Consider the following 23,738-nt stretch of genomic DNA (forward strand, 5'->3'; position numbering starts at 1 on the left):
CACCGTGGGCAGCAGGGTCTAATGTTAAGGAGAAATGATGCGGTGGCAAGTGCGTCCGGCCAGAAACGAGGCGGCACATTAGCATGAAACAGGAGCGTGTGAACGCAGTCGTTCAGAGTGCGAAGGACGCGTTCGGCTCGACCGTTCTGCTGTGAAGTATACGGGTATGTGAGACGAAAAATGTGCTATGATGCGACAGAAAAGTGCGGAAAGCAAGGTTGTCGAACTCTTTTCCGTTGTCAGTCTGAAGAGCAAGGATGGGACGCCCAAACTGCGTGCTGACATAGGAGTAAAAAGCCGTCAAAGTGGAGAGTGCATTCGACTTTCTGCGCAAAGGAAAAGTCCACACATAATAAAAATAATCATCAAGGATAACCAGATAATATAAATAGGCCGAATTACTAGAAACCGGAGAGGTCCACACATCGCTATGAATCAACTGAAAAGGAAAAGAAGCTATGGTGGTGGAGTTATTAAACGGGAGGCGAACATGTTTGCCGACACAACATGCATGCCAGAGATCCTCTAACTTATGACAACTGAAACTGAAACTCCTAAGAATATAACGAAGTGTGACGGGGTTGGGATGACCCAAACGAGCGTGCCAGAGATCGACGCCGGCGGAGAGAGCAACCGGTGCGGTGGTGGAGATGGACGGCGAATGCACCGGATAGAGCTCGTCGAGACTGTCACATCGATGAAGTACCATCCTGGTTCGAGCGTCCTTGACACAAAACCCAAGCTCGTTAAATTCAACAGTAACAGGATTTTCACGAGTTAAACGGCGAACGGAAACAAGGTTCTTAATAAGATAAGGTGACACAAGGATGTTAGACAAAGTAATAGGCATGGAATTAGAAGGAAAAAATGTGTGCCCGATATGTGTGATGGGGAGTGTGGAACCGTCGCCGACAATGATGCGGCGGTCGGTGGTGACGGGAGTGAATGAGGTAAGATTATCAGGATGAGCAAACATGTGAGTCGTAGCCCCGGTGTCCATGTACCAATCATCACCTCCGGTGTAGTTGTTCAGCGTAGGAGCGGCATGCAGTGCGGGAAGGAGCACTGGGTCCCAAGGCGCCGGTGGTAGGGCCGGCGAGGGGAACGGGGACGCCATGGGGAGGCCGTAGCCACCGCTCGGCAGCGGCAGCGGGTACTCTCCAGACGGTATGGGAGGCAGCCCTGGCTGCGACTGCGGTGCCGGGTAGACCGGATGGCCCGCCGGAAAAATCTGCTGGCCCGCTGACAGATGCTGCAGGTGCTGGGCGCCGACTGGCTGCTGCCAAGCGGGCGAGTGTTAGCCTGCAGACGACCCCCACCAATACCTGGGAGCCCCGTACATGGATGCGTCGAACGCCTCACGCGATAGCAAAGGGTCAACGAGCGGAGGCAGCGCCGGCGGCGGGGCGACGACGGACGGACCGAAGAGCGCCAACGATGGGACGACGACATACCCCAGCAGGGACAGTAAAGCCAAGCCATGCGGCAAGTCGGGACGGGCTGGCGGGGCCGCGCTGTAGAGCACCGGCGGGGGGCCAGCAGAGGCGGTGGCGGACGGGCCTCCCGGCACAGGCATGTAAACTTGACGTTGGTCTTCACTTAATCTTGCGGAGACGTGCATCGGGTGATCTGTCGAGACGCGCGATGAGCAAAATTGAGAAGACACGGACGAGCGGTGATGCACTCCAGCCCGTGTAACGCGTCCTTGTACAGAACGTGCACCCATGCATGTGTCTGCATGTGCATGCACGTGAGTCATGACTCCTGAATGCGAGTTAATTGCACAGAAGTATCATAATTTGGACATCACATGCAGATTAGTATCATGATTGTTAATTTTTATATATCAGTATCAACATTGGTCCGGGTTTTTACAAATTAGGCTAAAACGCGTATTTATACGTATTGACAGTGTATCTAACTGTTGGGGCCCGTCTGTCAGGTGCCCACGTGGCATATTTTTTTGCAGAAAACCTCCTTGCTTTATACGTAATCACATAAATACCCGTTACTTTTGCGGGAAAAATGTTAACGTGAGAGAATTTTTTTATCGGACTTGTTTGAAAGTTTCCAACGAACTGGACAAATAAATAAAATAAACGAAAACTCGCGCGTGCCAGGTTTAAAAGCGTATTTATACGTATTGACAGTGTATCTGACTGTTGGGGCCCGTCTGTCAGGTGCCCACGTGGCATATTTTTTGCAGAAAACCCCCTTGCTTTATACGTAACCACATAAATACCCGTTATTTTTGCAGGAAAAATGTTAACGTGAGAGAATATTTTTTTCTCGGACTTGTTTGAAAGTTTCCAACGAGCTGGACAAATAAATAAAGTGAGCGAAAAACCGCACGCGCCAGGTTTAGACCCTCCCGTAATCGGGGACTTGTGTGTCCCTTGTTTGTAATTTATGCTTAATGGAATGTTTTGCCCAAAAAAGAGTTATCAAGTAGGTTTGTTTATCCTTTCTTTTTCGGGAGTCTTGGATAGTTACGATAGTACTCCCTCCGTCTCATAATTTAAGAGCGTTTTTGACAGTAGTGTAGTGTTAAGACGCTCTTATATTATGGGGCGGAGGGAGTAGCTTCGATTTTATCTCTTTGCATTCTCCTGTCTGTAAGGTCTACTTACTTCCTTTGATTGAGATATCCAAACATGGCACCCTTTTATTCTTAATAGCATGTTTATATATACATTTCAAAAGAATATCAGGTTCCTTTGGCTGCTTGGGCAACATTTAAGGTTCAGGAGTCATTGAGCACATTAAGCCTGGAGATTAATTAGATCTGCTAACCGAGTTGCCTTACAGCGATATCTGCGTTAGACAGGAATTTCCATAACTTATCAACACGCAGATCTGAAACAGAGCAAAGGGATTATGAACAAGGAACAAACGCCTTTTTCTTACAGTAAACATGCATGGTAATAGTTCAGTGCAAAACGGCAGAGAAAACAGTGTTCATGCAAGATTGTAAGGGCATCAGGCGTTACACAGAAGAACCAGTGAGCTGCGGGCTGCATCTGAATGGCGGCCAGCACCCCACATGAGTTTAAACTTGATGCGAAGAATGCTTGCACTTTGAGTTCTCATCTGCAGGATTTCATTCACAGAAGAGTACCCTTTGGGTAGAGATTAGAGAAGATCCGCGAGACGATCAGACAGATACATGCTGATGCACAACATTTCTAACACTCGGGACTCATTCAACCCAGCGCCTTTAGCCTGCAGGCCTGCAATCAGTAGAAAAGTAAATTTAGATGATGATGCTTCGGTAACCCACCCCCACCCACCCACGCCAACCGTAGAAGGGCAGATGGGTCATTTCAAGGAAATATGTACCCACCTCGTATTGCACACGTACCGTCCGGCCGTACTGATACGCGCGCCCATGTCATTAAAAAAAACAATTCCACGATCATGCCCACCTGCCGCCCGCCCAGGAAAAAACACAAAAAACTTGCACGATCTCGTCGCCCGCCCGACGATCACGCGGCTCCCGATCCAGTTGCCCAATTGGCCGATCGCCGCCGATGGCCGGACGTGTGGAAGACCGTGGTCGCCAGCTTCGGACATCGTTCCAACCCCGTCCCACGCCGCTTCTCACCGTCCCTGTCCCACGCCGCGGTCCATGCCGGCACTGACCGCCCTGACGTCCCACGCCGCGTCCGCCACCACTGACCGCAGTCATCCCCCGCCGCAGATCCGCCCCATAATCCCGCGGGTGGCTTCCTCGTCTTCCACGTCGCCGTCGTCTTGAATCACGCCGGAGGCCCCTGCCTCAAGGCCCCGTCGGCCTTGACTAGCGACGTCGACACCGCCACCCAAGGTTTGCCATCTAACCCTTGTATGACGGATCGAAATGATTTAGTTTTTGTAAAAATAAGTTTAAATAGTTTTAATCTTGCAATTTATTCATCGGCATGACCCGCTGTATGAACTTTAACCCGAGATAAAAAAATTTATCAATGTTGTGCAGTCTTGCTAGATAGGTGTGTTTATATGGACGAAGAAACCACATTCACGGGCGATGAGAATGGTACTGATAAGGTCACTCAGACCGATAACGATACTATTAACGAAGATGATTACAGCAGTGACACCGAATCGTGCTCGTCATATGATATCTTACCTTCGGAGGATTTTGAAAATAATGAACTTGGTGCAAACAGTGAAAAAGTAAGTGACATCTATTATTACATTTTTTGAATTTGCAAAGTACCATATGGCTAATTATTTGTCTATGTCTATTAATTTAGAATAAGATGTGGACGTAGAGAATGAGCAAAACAATTTTCAGGAATCATTCGCCGATAACTTGAGCCAAGTTCGTTCAAACATTTTGTACGGTGCGTAGTGGTATGAAATAAATAATAGTAATTGACATAGTTTCATATGTAATTTTCTAGGAGGGGTCAGATGGTCCTAGCGGTGATCTCAACGAAGCAGAGATGGACACTGAGGAGGCTCAAAGCCAGCAGCAGATGCTGGAGACACATTGCGAGGTCATAATTATGACATTTCGGTCCCAAGAGTATGCATACATATTCTACAACAAACACACCAAAGAGCGTGGGTTCAGCATCACGAGAGAGAAGGTGAAATGAGGGAAAGGTGCTTCAGGAATTATACGGTTCAGGCGGTTCCTTTGCTCCAGGGCGGAGAGAAGGCAGAGCAAATTCATAACCATGGAGGGCTGCACCCGCAGGCTTAGACCCGAGACTCGTTGCGAGTATGGTGTGCGGATGGTCGTGAAGTTGGACATGCATCATTTCCTTCCCTACTTTACCTATTACTTTCATCACATCTTTACCCTTGTTCTCTAGGCCAAATATGTGAAAGACATCACCAATGCGCGATGATATGCCACTGTTTTACAGACGCATAACAAACCTTTTTTTGTCAAGTAATACGTTTTAATAATAAATTTCAGCAAACACTTCCGCATTTACACACTAGGAATCAACAATATTTTCTCCAACCTAGTGCCACCAAGTCGCTTTCATTGCCTAGAGTTCAATTTGTTCACCAATGTGCACCACCTCTCGACAGAACAATAAATTTTTGCATACTTCTCCATACTAAACGAAAAAAATTACACGAAGTGTTAGCTATTTTAAACATGGCCGCGACGAGAACGATAAATTATGACGCAACAGATAGATTTGAAAGCACCACCATACCTTCATTGCTGCGCGGGCAGGGGGGAGGGGGCGGGGGGTGGCGTGCTCAGTGCACCGTCAGTCTGTACCGTCAACTTGAACGGCGGGTTTGACGGTGTTATCTAGAGGGCAGGGGGTGTTACGCCGTGGAATCGCAGCGTGACCGTGAGAGGGCGGCGCGCGTGATGGTCGGCGGCGTGATCGTCAAAGAGCCGGCAGGGCGGCGGGATCGGGTGATGGAAAATTGTGTGATGTGGGTAGGCAGGGTTGGGAGGGCTGAGCACGCCAGGTGGCTTCTGGGACACCACTAAGGGCAGCCACCACCCGGGCGACGCGATCCTCAAGGACCACCACAGTGTGCGCCTGATGTTGTTTTTACTCTACAACACCACGACGTTCGTTGCATCCTTGCTCATCACCACACTGCTCATGTCACGCAATTTTCCATCACCCTATCTCGCTGCCCTCCAAGCTCTTTGACGATCACGCCGCCGCCCATCACGCACGGCGCCCTCCCACGGTCATGCCGCCGCCTCCATATCACGCCGTGATTCCACGGTGTAACACCCCCTGCCCTCTAGATCACGCTGCCAAACCCCCGTTCAAGTTGACGGCTAGGACCGACGGCACACTAAGCATGCCACCCCACCCCTTGCGCAGCCAAGGCACGAGCCACCTGCCACGACGATGTAGTCCCCCCGCAGCGAAGGTATGGTGGTGCTTTCAAATCTAGCCATTGCGTCATAATTTATCGTTCTCATCGTGGGCCATGTTAAAAATAGCTAACACTTCATGTGATTTTTTCGTTTAGTATGGAGGAGTATGGAGAAATTTATTGTCCTGTCGAGAAGTGGTGCACGTTGGTGAACAAATTGAACTCTAGGCAACGAAAGCGGCTTGGTGGCACAAGGTTGGAGAAAATGATGTTGATTCCTAGTGTGCAAATGCCGAAGTGCTTGCTGAAATTTATTATTAAAACATATGACTTGACAAAAAAAGTTTGTTATGCGTCTGAAAAACGGTGACATATCATTGCGCACTGATGATGCCTTTCACATATTTGGCCTAGAGAACAAGGGTAAAGATGTGATGAAAGTAATAGGTAAAGTAGAGAAGGAAATGATGCCTTCTCATTTTCTGGATTCCCGTAATGGTGAAATAGTGATAGACCAGTTGATTGAAAACATTGTTAAGAGTGACATGTATTATGATGACTTTGTGCGTAGAACTGTATTGGTTCTCCTTAGCACAATTATAGCACTGCACTCCAATAAACATGTCCGTCATAGTTTTTACAAGTTGGTGGATGATGTGGACGCCATAAAATCATTTAATTGAAACGCGTTTACATTATGCGTGTGCATTCACAAAAGACAGTTAGAGATGTCAAAAAATTCAAATGGCCAATGGGAAACCTCACACTCATTCAGATAAGTCGTAATTTTAATTTGTGTCTTTATAATTACATTTCCATAGTTTAAGATTGCTAACTCACTTGATATTCATGCAGTACATGTACTAGGAGAAAGTGCAACCAACAGCTGTAGAGACATTCGATCCTCTGTCTTCTGAGTACCCATGATAAATTGGTATGAAGTTGAGGCTTCGAAGCGTGGTAAGTATGACACAAACTACGGCTGTGGTCATGAGAAGGTAAATACTTATGGCTTCTACTGAATGCATTAATCGGAGTATTTAATTGTTCACTTAGTTAAATTCATTCAACATTTCACAGTTTGACGACTTAATAAGTGAAGAGTACAGGCACACCATAATTGCTAAAGGAGGATTAATTCAAGAGAAAGAAACTGAGCACCCGAAACGACAAGGTGGTGGCGGAAATAGAAAAGATAGTAAATCCGAGTGTTCATCGAGTAGGGACACTACATTGAATCAAGTCATGAAACCCATAAAAGATATGTAGAAAGAAATTCGTCTCATTCCTGATAAATGTGCTGAGGTAATGATTGATGTCTATTTTATTTTCCATGGGCATGTACATAATGTTTGCATGTACTTAATGTTTTGGATGTGTTTTGCAGATACTGATTGAGAAGTTGAACAAGAAAGGGCTGATCTTGAAGACAAATCAGGAGGTCTGTGATGAGTTCTCTTTTGTGAATGAAAGTAAAGAGTGGACGAAGAAGTACAAGCCGAAATATTTCCCGGAAGTTAATTCAACTCCTTTGAATGAACGTATGGAGGAGAAGAATGAAGCATCCTTCACGAGTGCGAAGCGTACGGAGTCTTCAGATGACATGAGCGTACATCACACTACACCCAGTAAAGGTGATGAAACCGACCCCTTTATTAGTGACGATAATGGTAAATCACCCGCGGCATCATAAGCATCATTAGCCATGAAAGATTTTCCCTTCGGTCACTCAAACCCCACAGAATGGTAATACAATATCGGGCGGGTCTAACGCCGAAAATTCAAAGGAAGTTAGTATTGATAGCCTGAATACCTGCTGGAAGGAAAGGAGGCCCAAAAGTTGATGATGAAAACAGAAGAACGGCTCCGCAAGGTCTTGATGCTTCTCGCCACGTTCGCAGTGAGTATCACCTACATCGCCGGACTGAGCACGCCAGGCGGCTTCTGGTACACCACTAAGGGCAGCCACCGCTGGGCGACGCGATCCTCAAGGACCACCGCGGCGTGGGCCTAACGGTGTTTTTACTCTACAACACCATGGCGTTCATGGCATCCTTGCTCATCACCACACTGCTTACCATCGCCGGCAAGAAGCTCCCTGACAAACTGGCTCCGTCTATGTACTCTACACCCGCATCGTCGCCGCGCTGGTCGGCCTCATCGGTACCTATGCTACTGGCAGCTGCACGGAGACCGACACCACCATCTACGTGGTCTCCCTGGTTGGCGCCGTTGTGGCATACATCATGCTCCAACTCTATGGCTTCTGCAGTTCAGAGTGAAAATTATTGTCTTGTTGTTTCGCTCCAGGTGATAATGGAAGGTACACATTACTTTCCTCTCGTACTAACTTAATTTTACAGGCTTTAGCTCTCAAAAACCTCCTCTCCCAATGGTTGTCGCCACCCATCTAGTTCCAAACTTCGGATCCAAGCCAGTATAGATAATCTTTTTCTTCTGTTTGCAGTTACACTAATTTCTTCTTTATTTCTCTGCAACTAAACTGAACTCTGTTTCTTCTTTCTCTGCAATGTATGAATGCAGTGCTAGCGAAGCTCTGGACAAGGCTCGCTATCTTGTTCTACTACTGGCCACTCTTGCTGCCACCATCACCTACACAGCGGGGTTGGACCCGCCATGTGGCATTTGGCAGGACAACGTCGAGGGGCACATGGCTGGTGACCCCATTCTCCTCACGACCAACGCTAGGCGGTACAAGTCCTTCTACTACTGCAACTCGCTTGTGTTTGTGGCCTCCTTGGTGGCCATTGTCCTAGTTCAGAAGGGGATTCTGGTCAAGCATCACGTGCTGGAGGTAGCCATGATACTCGACCTGTTTGGCCTCATCCGCGTGTATGCCGCCGGGAATTGTCTATATGGTGATCTGTGTTGTCTTCTTCACGCTGGACCACAAGGATAAGAAAGCCAGAGTCCAGGAACACCAGTTGCTAGAGAAGAGGTGCAAACGGTTGCTTCTCTTTGCAATCTTGGCAGCGACCATCACCTACCAAGCCGGCCTCACCCCTCCAGGTGGCTTCCTGCTCCATGACTAGGGACGGAGCTGACGCTAATGTTACTCTGATGCATTACTTCACTATGGCATAAAATTTTCAATCAACGATGCATTGAATAAAGGTGTGTTTAACATCTTCTAACATGAATTTCAGACATAACAATAGTCGATCTATGAAAAAAATTAACAGCAATATATTGATATAATCCTAAAACAAAGAACAAAATTACCTGAAAAGTTTGTCTTCGTTTCCAAGTTCTAAAACACATCGTCAAAAATCAAGGTTCAATAACCTACAAGATAAACAAAATAAAAAATAGAATTGACTTTTCAAAAAGAACATAATATACTGCCCAAATCAAAGAACTTAGAAGGGCTTAATTTTTTGAAAATTACCTTTAATAAATTCTCTTGCCCCTAGACATGAAACTGGTGACCTTTTTCATCTTTTTTCTCCATGTAGTAACAGATAACATCATTACCCAAGCTGTGATCATTGAGGCAATTGCGTGAGTAAGCTTTGACAAGTTCCATAGATGAAAAGCACCCCTCATATAATATATTTATGTAAGATTTAATCTGCTAGCTATAAGTTCATACATACAATTGATGGAACTTGTACGAAAATTTAAGAATAACAACACACAAAAGGCTATACCGAAGCAGAATTCAAATTGAGGGAGTGATAATTGAAAAATATGTTGCTGCTCAGCAAAGAATCTGGGAGGGGAGCAAAAAATTACAGTGTATCGAAGTGTCGATTGCCGGATCCCGCTGCCGCGCGCAGTCGCGTAGCCGCATAGGCGTGTGCGGTGTGCCGGCCGCCCAGCCGGCAGCTGCCTAAACTTTTCTATGAAGTAGCAACGGATCGATCGCCGCCGCCGCCGCGCTTTGGCTGTTTGGGAGTCGGGACTCGGGAGACGACGGATGGATTGATCGATCCGTGCAGACGTGGGGGCGTGGCGACTGGATGTGAACAGCGGACGTACGTGAACGTGATGGGCTGCAGCTTGCTGATTATATGGGCCCTTTGGCACCACCCTCAGCCCACCCAGATGCCTTTGCGCCTTATTATAGCCTATAATTAGTACTCCGCCCAGGACGACAAGTTCGGACGGCACTATGCCGGTGACCCGGTCCTCTTGGACAACTACCCACGCCGCTACAATGCCTTCTTCTACTGCAACTCAATAAGCTTAATGTTGTCGATCGCCCTCATCATCCTCCCGGTGAACCCCAATATGTACAAGCCAGCCATATGAAGCAATGTGCTAGTTGTTTGTACGGCGGTGGGCTTGTTTTGTTTGATGGGGGCCTACGCTGCCGGAAGACGCAACACCTCAAGACATCCATCTACATCTTCGCATTGGTGGCCGTGATCCTCTTTGTTGTAGTCGTACTGCTGCTAGTATTTTTATTGAAGGGGCCGAACAAGAATGGCAACAATTCGGCACCCAAAGAACGGGACGAAGAAGGGAAGGAGGATGGCAACAATTCGGCAACCAAAGAACATGACGAATAAGGGGAGAAGGTAGGAGAAAAGATGGGGGATAAAGAAAGCAAGAAGCACGCGAAGCGAAAGTACCTAATGCTGCTAGGCATCTTGGTGGCAAGCGTAGCCTACCAGGCTGGCCTGGAACCGCCTGGTGGAGAGTGGCAGAGCAGTAGCAATGCGTACGAGGCGGGCAACCCGGTGATGCACGACAACAGGAGGCCCCGGTACCTCGCCTTCTTATACAGCAACTCCATCTCCTTCATGGCTTCCATCGTCGTCATCGTCATGCTCCCACCTCAATGGCTGCCAAAGGAGGAAGGAGAATGGGAAAAATGTTCACTGAGGGTGATGAACAGGCGGTCATACTGGATTTGGTCGCTCTCCTAGTGGCCTATGCAACTGGCTCCAGCAGGGGTGGAAGACGTCCGTGTATGTCATCGTGCTCATCATTGCGGTGGTGGGCTACTTTGTGATCCATATGACGCTTAATTCATCATTATCAATTTAGCTCTACTGGTGTGGCAGTTGACGAAGTAATCAAAAATTCGAGGTGATGGATCATCTATTTATTTGTTCTGTCTCTAGATCTTTAACCAGCTTAATTAGCTCTGTCGAACCCCTCTGCTCGTTGGCAATCCACCATCTTTTCAGATTCCTTGTCTAGTTAATGTACTCGGATGAATAACCTGCATCCAATGGGAGCATGCTGGCGTTGTTTACCGACTCACTATTGTGCAAGTGTGCATGTATCTCAATCCAATGAATATGTAGGGTGATGTTTCCTGATTCTATGTGCACTCTGAAATTGAGTGGGTACTGCATGAAGTGTAACCACATTTGTATTCCGGAAACTGAATCATTTGTTGGTGCTGAAACGTGCTGTGCCACTAGGTACGATCTGAAGTATAGTAGTATTGTGCAATCCTAGTAATTAGTACTCACTGATTGGGAAGAAACATACCTTGAATCCGGGGATTCCGTCGGAGCATCCGCGGCACAATCTCCCCAGTTGGGCAATCCGATCGGCAGCAGGTGGGTGGTGCGCGAATGAGGTGTTGAGTTCAAAAGAGCGCGCGAACCAGCACTGATCAGTCGCATGCACCCTGCGACCTTCCATGCTGGAAAGCGGAAGGCCAGGCGCCACTCAGATGCAGGTCGGCGCGGGCCGTCGCCGGCGCACTCGACGTGCAAAGAGACAGCGTCGGAGTGGCGCATCAAAGTAGGCATGGTTTGTTCACTGCTGTCCAAGGATTCAGTAAACCGTTTTTGTCCTCTGGCTGGCTGCTTTACGTGCGTTTTTCTGGATCTTCTTCAGAATTTCAGAGTTGCTGATAAAAAAATAAAAAAAATCAGAGTTGCTGATAAATCTAAAGACCCACAGACTTCATACAAAAAATAGGCATCATCTTAGATCTCAATGAAAGGATCTCTCTGCCCCCTTTATACTTTAATGTAAGAAGTAATGCGAAGACATGCAATAAAGAATAGGAAAAACAACTGTCATTCACAGCCAAGCAACACATTATAATCCTGACAAATTCCGAAGGTGCTACAAGTCTAAGATAAGTAGATAGCTGAGCAATTGGAGTTGGGTCACATGGCAATTTTCAGGTACATCTGTCTTTCAATTACTTCCACAATATTGTAGCCACTAAATTCTGCCATCATATGCAGCACCTGAATCAACAGCCAAAGATTACTCCCAAGACTGAGTGAGCTTTATTCCTTTTAGGATGTCATAGCGTTCCACCTCTGCCGCGTAGTGAACTGATCTGGCAGCACCCTGGACACCCTCCTCAGAGACCTTACAACACCCTATAACGTTCAAGGACTCCAACTTCTGCAAACGTACCAGCGCAGCCATTCCATCATCTGTCACTTTCTCACATTCGCAGAGGATGAGACTGCTCAAGGAAGGAGCCTGAATAATGAAACCAATACCAGCATCAGTAACAGACCTGCAATTCACGAGCTTGAGTGTCTCCAGGAACCGCGAGGATGAGAGGCCCTTCATCCCCTTGTCTTTAAAAATGTTGGCACCATCTAGCAAAAGAGTGTGAATTGGACAAGATTGGATGAGCGTCACAATACCCTTTTGTGTGAAGCCAATTCTGGTAGGATACTTGTGTTCGCAATATGTGAAAGTGAGCTCTACAACCTGAAGCATAGGGCAGCTGAGAGCTAGAGCCTTAAGGCTAACATCAGTCAGTGGCGTCCTAAACTCATAATCTTCACATCGCACAGGCATAAGCCGAAGTGAGATGGTCTTAAGGTTGCTGCACCTCTGGAATAGTGCAATCATCTCATTCTCATTTATACCAATAACATACTCCAGGTAAAGTGTCTCCAATGCTTTGCACTTCCCCAGGAGAAAAAGAAGTCCAATCTCTGGCTGAGTTCTAAAATGAGCCAACCTAAGGTCCTTCAAACTATCACAGCAGATGTCATAGCTATATGGGTATCCAGACACGTTGGAGGGGTCACGGGCCCCTGTCATCCAGTAATTTCCATTATTCTCGAACTCAAATTTTTGGAGATTCGCCCATCCTGGACCAAATTTTATGATGTCATACTGGCTGATTCCATTGCAATCCTTTACAACAAGTTCCCTCAACGATCCATACCTCCCAAGGTACTCAAGCCACTCCATGTTGTCTACTCCCGTATAGTCAACAAGGTGGAGAACCGAAAGATGCCTGCAACCAACCGCCACCCGAAAAATCCCAGTAGAAGTGACAGCTGGTGTGTGGTTCAGCCTGAGGGACATCAAACTTTTGCAGTCAGCTAGATAACCAAGACCAGAGTCATCAATGGAAGTGCAGAAGCTTAAAGCAAGATCAGACAGCAAGGGGCAGTGAGATGATAGAACAAGGAGGCCTTGGTTTTTCAACTGGCCCCTGTAACTGGGCTTCCATCCAGAATAATTTATATCTACTTTAACCAAATTGGGGAACCGGGAGAACAGCGATACCAAGGCTGCTATTGTAGGTTTGAGTCCACGGCCAACACGGATAGCATCCCTGTGCTCTGCCTCGACGGTGCACAGCTGCTTCGACACGAGGGAAAGAGAATTACGATCACTTGTCTTGGTAACCCTCTTCAAGATCTCTGCAAGCAGTGCCTCTGGGAGACCCTCCATCGACTATCTCAGCTGCACAACTTGGGAATCGCAATGCTCGACAGGGTGCTGAAATTAAAATACTATTAACACATCAGGATAATCAGATAACAGTTGTTATTAAAACTCATGTAAAGAAAACATTGATGAGGCTCTGAACGCTAATCTTCGCAATAAACACTAACTGAAAACTGGGTCATAGCCTAGTGGCGCGTACTCAATTTGTTTCACAATTGATGCTAACTAATGCAGCACCCTCTTTCTATCTAACAACACCATATATGATATATGTTGATGTACCTAACCAATCACATGAAAATGACAGCATGTAACAACTCGTAGACGCTCGGGAACATGTGCTACTAACGAAAACAGTCTGTCCACCCATGCAGATTCCACCCATGTTCATACATAAATGAGCCAATAGCATTACCAGACCAAACTGCAGCAACCAAGACGACCTAGACACAATACTGCCATGGAATCAACAAAACCCAGGGCAAGAATTGTGCTCGCCTGGAACCAAGTGCAGCAATCGAGGTGGCTGGCTGGTTCAATCATGGTCGCCCTGCGAAGAAGGGGGAAGGAATCGACCCGAATGCCGGCGTCGGCAGGGAGGAACCGAGCGGAGATTGCGGCGTTCGTGGGTTGGTCCGGGGTTGTGTAGCGGCCGGCGACAGGAAACCTCCGCACGACCTCGGAGAAAAACCCTCTTCTCGCGGGGGGCGGCGCCTTGGTTGGGAGCGGCGAAGAAGAGAAGATGCCTATGTGGGTTGCTGGGCAGAGCCTTGGGCCGGGCCAGGCCGGGTCGGGCTCAATAGAGAGAGGCCTCCGTCCCTCGCATTTAGCCTAAATAATCTTACTTGATTCTAAAAAAATGTTACTATGCATCCGTGTTTCCCTTTAGCAGTGAGCACCAGCAGCACAGTAGCAATACTATACGGCGGCAGCCGCACTATGAAAACAAAAACAAAGGTAGGAGCTGTCAGTAAGAGCATTTACGCCCGGGCTCCTCAAACAGCCCCTATACGTCCGGTTGGACGACCGGTCACAAAATCCCAACCCAGCCACACCCCTCATCTCGGTGTTATGTGCTTACAACTTTTGAATCTTTCCAAAGCATATGATCTGGATTTGTCGTATTATGGCGCGTGTTTCTTCGGTCAAATATTCAATAAAATTCACTCGTAAATTGTTGGACTCCTTTACCCCCAACAATGGCATTCGCAACTTCAAAAAAAAAAACAATGGCATTCGCCAAGGTGACCCATTGTCCCCTATTCCTTTTTGTTGTTGACATTTTCTCTGCGTTGATCAACAAATCCATTATGGAGGAGGTCTGGAAGGAGTGTCAAAAATTTGTCGAAGAGCTACAGTTATCTCGTACCTTCTTTTTGCGGATGACTAATTACTATTTTTTCAGGCTTCTAAGCAGCAAATGATGTTGGTAAAAGGTTTGTTGAACGCTTAAGTTTTGGCGATGGGTCAGCTTATTAACCCCTCAAAGTGCTCCAGCCTTTTCAACGATGATTGTCTATCGGCGGTGGCAATGGAAGTTAAATCTATACTGGAAGTTACACAAGAAGTTTTTGATCTCAAATACTTGGGCCTTCCTGTCCCACACTGGAAGATGCACAACGGAAGATTTGAAACACTCCAAGCGCTTTTGGGCAAGGGCTTATGGATTGGAGTGAATGGTGAATGTCTTTAGGAAGTAAGGAATTGTTGGTTAAATAGGTTCTCATGCCATCCCCACTTATGTGATGAGCATGTTCAGGTTACCAACCTTAGTTTGTGATGATCTAACACGCTTGATGAGGCAGTATTGGTGGGGAATGGAGAATTGTAAAAGAAAGATGACTGTTGGGACAACATGAGATTACCAAAGTGCAAGGGAGGTATGGGCTTTCGTGACATGCGAGCTTTTAACTAAGCTCTTCTTGCCAAGCAAGCTTGGAGATTAATTGATACACTGGGCAGCCTTTGTGCGCGTCTGTTGCGAGCGAAGTACTTCCCTAATGGAAATTTACAAGATAATGTGTTCACTAGTAATTATTTGGCCATGTGGAAAGGAATCGAGCATGGTGTGGAACTTGTTAGAAAAATGAATTATATTTGGAGAGTGGAGAATGGTTCTTTGGTCTGGACATAGAGGGACCCTTGGATTCCTCGTGGGACTTCCTTCAGGCCAGTCAGTCCCAAATGTAATTCTAGGTTTAATGGGGTCTTAGACTTCCTTGATGATAGTGGAGCTTGGAACGTCCAATGCCTCAAAGATCATTTTTGGCCTCTTCACGTTAATGAAATTTCTAAGACCTGGACCTCACCGAGACAACGACAAGACCTCTCGTGTGGTTCTCGGAGAAAAGCGAGCGATTCTTCATTGAAAATGCTTATAGACTTATGACTGCACTACATGGTGAGTTGTTCGTTGGTGGAGCTGCAATCTAACATCTAGAGGGAGATTATTCTATTTGGAACCTCATCTGGCGCTCCACGGTTCCAAAAAAAATGAAGATTACCGCCTAGAAGGCGGCATTGGGTGCCCTAGCTACAGTAGTATACGAAGTTGAATGTCACTTAGCCACTTGTTGGATGTGCTCCGAAGACAGCTACATGTGTTGCTGCTGTCATGGGGATGATTCTGACAATAAGAGAGAGGTAGGAGAATGGAGTCTGATCTTCCGAGGCGCAAATGGGTGACTTAGGGATTTTTACAAGTTCGAGCCTCTCATGATGGAGGTAACGACCCTACGTCTTGTGCTCCGGAAAATCTTTCTTTGTCCTGTGTATGAAGAGCATAGGAGATTACAATGTGTATGGGAGAGAGAGAGAGAGAGAGAGAGAGAGAGAGAGAGAGAGGAAATGGAAGAAGAGAGGCTAACTCATGGTGAAGGACGGCCTATATAGAGTGCGCCATGTCCTTTCACCTTTTTTGCTACGTTGATTACAACTATAAATACTATCAACTACGAAGTGTGGTGGGCGTCTTAATGAAAGTAATGTATGCGTCAATAATAACTACGACGCCTCAGCTGCTTTCCTTGCATGTTCTGCTCCTCACATCCGAGTGATAGTTTGTCCGAGTGTCTGGGAGTTCTTCGTCCGAGTGTGGTAATAATGTGTCTTCGTCCGAGTGGATTTATGTCACGATGTTGTCCAATTAATTAGGACTTGTTGACGTTTTTGTTATTTTTAAGCGGTGGATTCGGGCCCTTTGGGCCTCCACGAGTTTAGATCATTGTGGGCTTACCCCATAGTAGGCATCCTCAACACCTGCACCCACGCAAACGGGGTTTGGGATTTTATGCGGACCATCTGGTCGTTGTCTTCCGATGATCACCTAGTTAATAATGGTAAGGAGTGGCTCCTCAGTGTCTTACTTGGCTGTGATGCAGCAGAACACGAAAAGGTGATCATGATCATATGGAGAATTTGACAGCTTCACGATGATTTGGTTCATGACAAAGAGGTCCATCTAGTTGATGCCACGGTTGAGTTTCTAGATAGCTATCTAAAATCTACTGGTGACGCGAAACTATATAACACTAAGGAAATTCTTAAAGGCAAAATGTCGGCCTTGCTTGATTTGCCGAAGGAAAAACTAGATCCTGTACAGGCGAGTCCATGGCCGCCACTACCATCGGATCACGTTACTTTATCTGTGGATGGTTCGTTCTCTGATGCGGATATATTGGCCGCAACAGGTATGATCTTACGGCATTATGTTGGGTCCTTTGTATTAGCGGTGTACCAGTGTGTGTTCAACACTCTAGCCTCTAGGTGGTCATTCAGTCAAACTCCACGGAGGCCCTATCCCTTTTTCCAAGAATTGGTTTAGCCGGCTCCACGTACCAACATTTTGTGGAGGAGATCAATGCTTTGAGGAAGGATAGGGACTTTATTCCATAGAAAATTAGTAGGAATCAAAATGAGTAGTCGATCAGTTGGCAAATTATAGTCGGACGGAGTGTACCATGGCAATGTTGTTACACCAATGACCACCTTATATTTCTAAGCTTTTGCCACTCGACTGTAACTCTGTAGATTTAGAATAAAACTCCTTTTACCCCCACAAAAAAAGTTAAATTAAGACAAAACCAAAACATTTTTTTATTGAATGAGAAACAAAAAAAAACTAAGAGAGAATGAGAAACTTTTTTTTTTTTTGAGACACGAATGAGAAACATTTGGACTTAGCACGCATCATCATCAAGTCGGCCCAAGCCCAAGCCTTCTCTGCTGCTGCGTACTAATCCATTCGAGATCCCGAAGCCGACGCTCCCCTATAGAAAAAAAGCACGCACGCCGCGAGTGAAATTGAGGGTTTGCTTTGCCGTCGACCTCGCCGCGGAGGTTTCTTCGCCCAATCCACCCACTCGATCACCGCCGTTCCCGCCCAGATCTCCCCTCCCGGTCGGCGCCGCCCTCCCTGGTTCGTCGGCTCCTTCGAGGTACGGATCTGGGTCCCTTCCCTTCTCGAGCAACATTGGTTGAGCCAGCCGAGGTGCTGTCGATTCTTCCACTTGACTTCTTTTGATTCCATTCTGCAATGTCTGCATAAATCCTGTTCTCCCACCTGCGTATGAGCCTAGAATATCCTCTGTGCAATCCTAGAGGAAATAGCCTGCTTTAATTAATTTTAGTAAAACCTGTTATTAAGCGCCCAGAAATATCCTTGCAGATGTGAGTTCAGTTGGATGTTTAATTACCTTGTGGTCTTGTAGTTCTATTTGGTCTATTCGTAGACTGTAAGAGGTCAGGTTAATTTGATTTCCCTGACAACGTTTTTCCGTTCCATGACATGGATACAAGTATTGGGCTTTTGCATTAGGTGATTGCTGCAAGCTAAGCACATAATTTGGTGTCTGTTCCAAGATAAGCGCATAATAGATCTTCCAACAGATATAAAGAAGTTAAATGTTTCACTAGTGTTTCCTTTTACATTAGTTCGTACAGCTGTTATTTGGTTATCTTGTTCTGTTCCGTTCTGACTATAGAATCTTTGCTTCAGTGCCTGTCGGGTCTTGAGACTGCCCAAGTTGTGCAGCTAAGATACTCAATGGAGGATCTCCCAGAGCCACTGCTTGCAGAGATCGTCAAGAGGATTACCCAGACAAGTGATCTTAATTCTCTTTCCCTTGTGTCGAAGCAGCTCTGCACCGTCGAGGCGGAGCACAGGGATGCTATCCGCATTGGCCGTGGACTCAATCCTTCAACAGAAGCCTTGGTATCTCTCTTCTCCCGGTTTCCCAATTTGGTGAAAGTAGAGATCGATTACTCTGGGTGGAAGTCTACTGACGCGGAGCAGTTGAACAACCAAGGCCTTTATGTTCTATCATCTCACTGCCCCTCGCTGTCTGATCTTGCTTTAAGCTTCTGCTCATACATCGACGACACTGGTCTTGGTTATCTATCTGACTGCAAAAAATTGAGGTCCCTCAGGCTGAACCGTGCACCAGCAGTCACTTCTACTGGGATTTTTCGGGTGGCGGTTGGTTGCAGGTATCTGTCAGTTCTCCACCTTGTTGACTGTAAGGCAGTAGACAACAGGGAGTGGCTTGAGTACTTTGTGAGGTATGGATTGTTGGGTGAACTTGTTGTAAAGGATTGTGATGGAATCAGCCAGTATGACCTCTTAAAGTTTGGCGCAGGATGGGCAAATCTCCAAAAGTTTGAGTTCGAGATTAATGGAGATTATTTCATGTTATTTGCTCGTGATCCCTCCATCGTGTCTGGCTACCCATATAGCTATGACATCTGCTGTGATAGCTTGAAGGATCTTCGGTTGGCTCATATTATAACAAATGAAGAAATTGGACTTCGTTTTCTCCTGGGGAAGTGCAAAGCATTAGAGACACTTTACCTGGAGTATGTTATTGGTCTACATGAGAATGAGATGATTTCACTATTCCAGAGGTGCAGCAACCTTAAAACTGTCGCACTTCGACTCAGGCCTCTGCGCTGTGAAGATTTTGAGTATAGGACAGCACTGACTGATGCTAGCCTTAAGGCTCTAGCTGTTAGCTGCCCGATGCTTCAGGTTGTTGAGCTCACATTCGCATTTTGCGACCCCGATTGGCCTACTGAAATAGGTTTCACACAAGAGGGCATTTTGACGCTGATCCAATCTTGTCCAATTCGCGCTCTTTTGCTAAATGGTGCCAGCATTTTGTATGACGAGGGGATGAAGTGCCTCTCATCCTCACCGCTCCTGGAGAAGCTCGAGCTCGTGGACTGCTGCTCTATAACTGATGCTGGTATGAATTTCATTATTCAGGCTCCTTGCTTGAGGAGTCTCACACTCCGCCAATGCAATAAAGTAACAGACAATGGGATGGCTGAGCTGGCACGTTCACAGAAGTTGGAGTCACTGACCGTGATAGGCTGCCGCCGGATCTCTCTGAAGGGTGTGCGAGGGGCTGCCAAAACAGTTCGCTACTCTGCAGAGTTTGAAAGCCTAGAGAGTTTAAAAGCAATTAACATGAACATAAAATGACTGCTGTCGCCCTGAATCCAGTATTTGGCTATTAATTTGTGTTCACTATATATCAGCAGAAGTTTGAAACCGCAAAACTATGAAAGCAAACTCGGAGGACAGGTGCACCTGCCATTTCCAATTGGCTTCAGATGTTCTAGACTTGCTTTGGTAGCGCGAGATCTGTCTTAGGAATTTGACAGAATTCTTGCGTATCCTATGACAGCAACTTCGATTTGTAATCTATTTGCATTGCTCCTGTCTGTACTTCATTTGCTTTTTCAATTTATTCTTATAGCTTCAGTGTTTGAATTTCAAAAGAATATCAGGTTCTTTTGGCTGCTTGTGCAACATTTAAGGTTCAGGCGTCATTGAGCGCATTAAACCTGGAGATTAGATCTGCTAGTCATTTCTTTACAGTGGTTCCTGCTCATAACATATCAACACAACGCATGGCGCACATATTATGAAACAAAGCAAAGAGGTTATGAACAGTGAACAGATGCCTTTTTCTCACACTGAACATACATACATGTACATGGTGATAGTTCTGTGCAAAACGGCAGAGAAAACAGATATGGTACAGCGACTCAGCATATCACTTGATGTAATCTAGTGTAGTCTTCATGCTGCTTGGCCATAGCAAATGTCTTCATCTAAAATTGTAAGGGCATCAGAGGCGTTACACACAAGAACCAGCAAGCTGCCGGCTAATTCCTTCGTAACAGAAACTCTTTGGGTGGAGAAGAACTGACGAATGATCAGATACATGCTGATTTACAGAAAGATAGTCAGAGAATCAACATTCGAGAAAGAGGGTTACAGATCAGCTCATGAAGATAAAAATGGCAGTTTTCTGAACCTTTGCCAGGACAACGGAGAGATGTGTGCTTTGACAAGCATGCACAGATCAGCAGAGGGAAGTAATTCCTCAAGTATGCCTGATTCCACTTGCAATGTTAAGCAGTACATCCTTGCTCTCCCTGCCAGCCATCGATCGTCCCGCCTCATCGAGGCCATCTCTGCAGCTATCGCCATCGACGACAGGAGCGAGGCGGCGCTCCAACAGTTGAGGCGGCTACTGCCGGCAGTGATGGAGGCACGGCCTCTGCTGGAGAACCTGCTGGTGGCAGCGCAGGTGCTGCGGTGGCGCAACCCACCGTCGGTGCAATCAGTCCCCAGCCCCAACTAACGTTTTCTACTCGTCGAAGGTACTTGAAACTCGTGTATTTTTAGACTTACCTCAGGCGCCAATCATATACTATTACAAAAGAAACCAGGTGCTGCTACTATGAGAAGTTTCCTACTAATATATTTTGACTGAACTTTTCTGAATTGTTCGAACATACAGGAAAAAACAGTTTCTCCGAACCTGTGTTCCTGCTCTGCAACACCATGGCGTTCGTGGCGTCCCTGCTCATCACCATGCAGCTCATCATCCATGGCAAGAAGCTCGGTCTCTCAAGCAATGCATGTGCGTAGTAGTCGCGCTGGTCGGCCTTGTCGGCGCATACGCCGCCTAGGTCGTGTCCCTGGTTGGTGCCGTTCTGGCATACATCTTTGTCCATCGCTTCTATACTTGTCGTCGTTCCACTCCAGGCCAACAAACTTATGATAATCAGAAGACCAGTGATGATGCCAGGTAATGAACAATACAATGTACTAGAGCTTTCCTTCAGAAGATTCATCTATTTTACAGTGGCAAGAACCAAAGAAACTTCGTTGTGAGATTATATAGATGGAGCAAGCATAACAAAAACATATTCATGTCTAGTCTCCTGCTTCTTTCACTCACATCTACGTATGGTTCATCCTACTGTCATGATTAATTGGTGTTTGGTCTTAATCATATCAAATACTCCCTCTGTAACTTAATATAAGACGTTAGGCAGTATGTGCGTTAGTGAATCAGCTACAGACCAACGCATGAAGCTTGAGAGCCCTGAAGCAGTGTACTATAATTGATCATGCTTATAGTGCTACCTACAAATGTTTTTTTAACTGTCGGTGAGGGGGGCTCCGCACTTGAACCTATGAGACCACACAGTAGGCCAACAATGATATTTGTGATATTGACAACCAAGGTCTCTAGGTCAACCGGACGAAATACTAAAATACGCATTGTGATAACAAGGCTTATGTAGATTCGAGGTTCGGTACACGGTCCGATGATAATAAGGGAGCAGAGAGTGCTTAAGCTAGAAACTGCAGAAAGAAATACAAAGGCACATCGATCCTGTGAAACTCTACTAGACATCCCAGAGGAACTGCAGGTTGAAGAGCTATGGCCTAGTCCTTGTGCGGAGGATGGAGATGAACATCTCAAGATGACACAAGCGCTTTCGTCATTGCGGTAGACTGCTACTCGCTGCTACTACCATAACCGAAGACTCTACACTGGTAATTTGATTGATTACCACGCTCCCAAATATATGCTGCCACTAGATTACCGATGTCTCCCAGTCCTAATACATCATGTATACCACGATAAGCATGGATGCATGCGACTTTGGTCCATTTCTTTATACTCTGAATTTTGCTTCATTTGTTGTAATACTGGCTAAGTAAAGGTTGTTGCTCTATTATATAGCCCCCTCATTGATCTCTATTGATGTACAAGTACTGTACTACTGGACAAGGTTGCTGTGCCAATTATCACTTTCAATTTCCATGATTCGATATTGTACAAGCTGATAGGTAGCACATGGCATATGGGTACGTATCGTGAATCTCATGGCATTAGAAGGACGTACCCATATGCGGTAAATAGGAGATACTCCCTCTGTTCCTTTATATAAGGTGTATTTGTTTTTCGATAAAATTTTAGAATGTAAGGTGCATTTCTTCTAATTCCTCATAATTCCCTTGTTAGCCCTCCAGAAGAAAGGAAAGTATATATCTCTTTTGATTGTCAGTATCTCTTCTTATAGAGAAAGAAGGAAAATATCTCTCTGTCGATTGCATGTATCTCTTACTTTACTAGAACACTGATTTACTCGCCACTAACTAATCAATTTGCCAAGGATAATTTTGTCCTAACATGTCTATAATTATGTGCCTTGGTCACCGTGTCGAAAATAATACACCATAAATAAAGGAACGGAGGGAGTAGTACTCTGTTTGATAATGCACAAATCACTGACCCTTGTGTCCTCATTGATATGATTGCCAGATGGCTAAATGATTGGACTATTTTGCAGAAAAAGCAGGAAATCGAAGAAATCTGAAGTGATTGGTAAGAATGCCAAAGTAGACAGCAAATGAAGTCTTTCGTGCAATTCAAGGTTGAGATTTTTTGGTGTGCTCCGAATAGAGTGACGATCTGGGGAAGTCAGCATGTGCGAGGACCCTGATGGAGAAGCTCCTTTTGGGTATTTGCTGTATAGTTTGCTTTGCTCAATGTAATGGCTGGCAATGTACTTTGCTTTCCCCCCTATTGTCGTAGTTAGTTGGTTGATTGTACTATTAGTATAAGCAGGGTCTCAAACATTGCTTCTTATCTTCCTGGGCATCTGTTGATTGTGATCTGAAGTCCCGGGTGGATTTCCCAGATCATGGTCAGCTTGCGGCTTGTAAGGTGCTCTAGGATATTTAGTTTGTGTTGCCTTTTATTTCCTGTTTACTGTACTAATTGTGTTCATATGTGCAATGCATGATGTTCTACAAGCAGCCAGAAGAAAGAACATATTCCTTTTTTTTTTACTGTGCCAACTTCTACAGGACAAGAGAGCCAAAGTAGTATTTGCAAGAATCGAATACAACCAGAAAGCAGTGAACTGAAGTGACGCGGTTGGAGATCACATGGCACCTCCAGCCATAT

The 23,738-nt window shown here is 46.0% G+C and overlaps 2 protein-coding genes and 1 pseudogene across 2 annotated transcripts; 2 read left to right on the forward strand and 1 right to left on the reverse strand.

Moving 5' to 3' along the window:
* Positions 1 to 3,999: 3,999 nt before the first annotated feature.
* Positions 4,000 to 10,830, forward strand: LOC119316092 (annotated as a pseudogene).
* A 1,188-nt stretch (positions 10,831 to 12,018) lies between these two features.
* LOC119316093 (F-box/LRR-repeat protein 14-like) lies at positions 12,019 to 13,461 on the reverse strand. Its single transcript, XM_037590461.1, has one exon. The coding sequence runs from the start codon at positions 13,459 to 13,461 to the stop codon at positions 12,019 to 12,021; it is 1,443 nt and encodes a 480-aa protein (XP_037446358.1).
* Positions 13,462 to 17,746: 4,285 nt separating this feature from the next.
* Positions 17,747 to 20,327, forward strand: LOC119318343 (F-box/LRR-repeat protein 14-like). The gene is made up of 2 exons (XM_037592887.1): positions 17,747 to 17,894; positions 18,455 to 20,327. Exon 2 carries the CDS (start codon positions 18,503 to 18,505, stop codon positions 19,937 to 19,939), a length of 1,437 nt encoding a protein of 478 aa, XP_037448784.1. The 5' UTR covers positions 17,747 to 17,894; positions 18,455 to 18,502; the 3' UTR covers positions 19,940 to 20,327.
* The last annotated feature ends 3,411 nt before the right edge of the window (positions 20,328 to 23,738 follow it).

This window comes from Triticum dicoccoides, chromosome 6A, assembly GCF_002162155.2.
Source record: "Triticum dicoccoides isolate Atlit2015 ecotype Zavitan chromosome 6A, WEW_v2.0, whole genome shotgun sequence".
Classification (NCBI taxonomy): Eukaryota; Viridiplantae; Streptophyta; class Magnoliopsida; order Poales; family Poaceae; genus Triticum; species Triticum dicoccoides.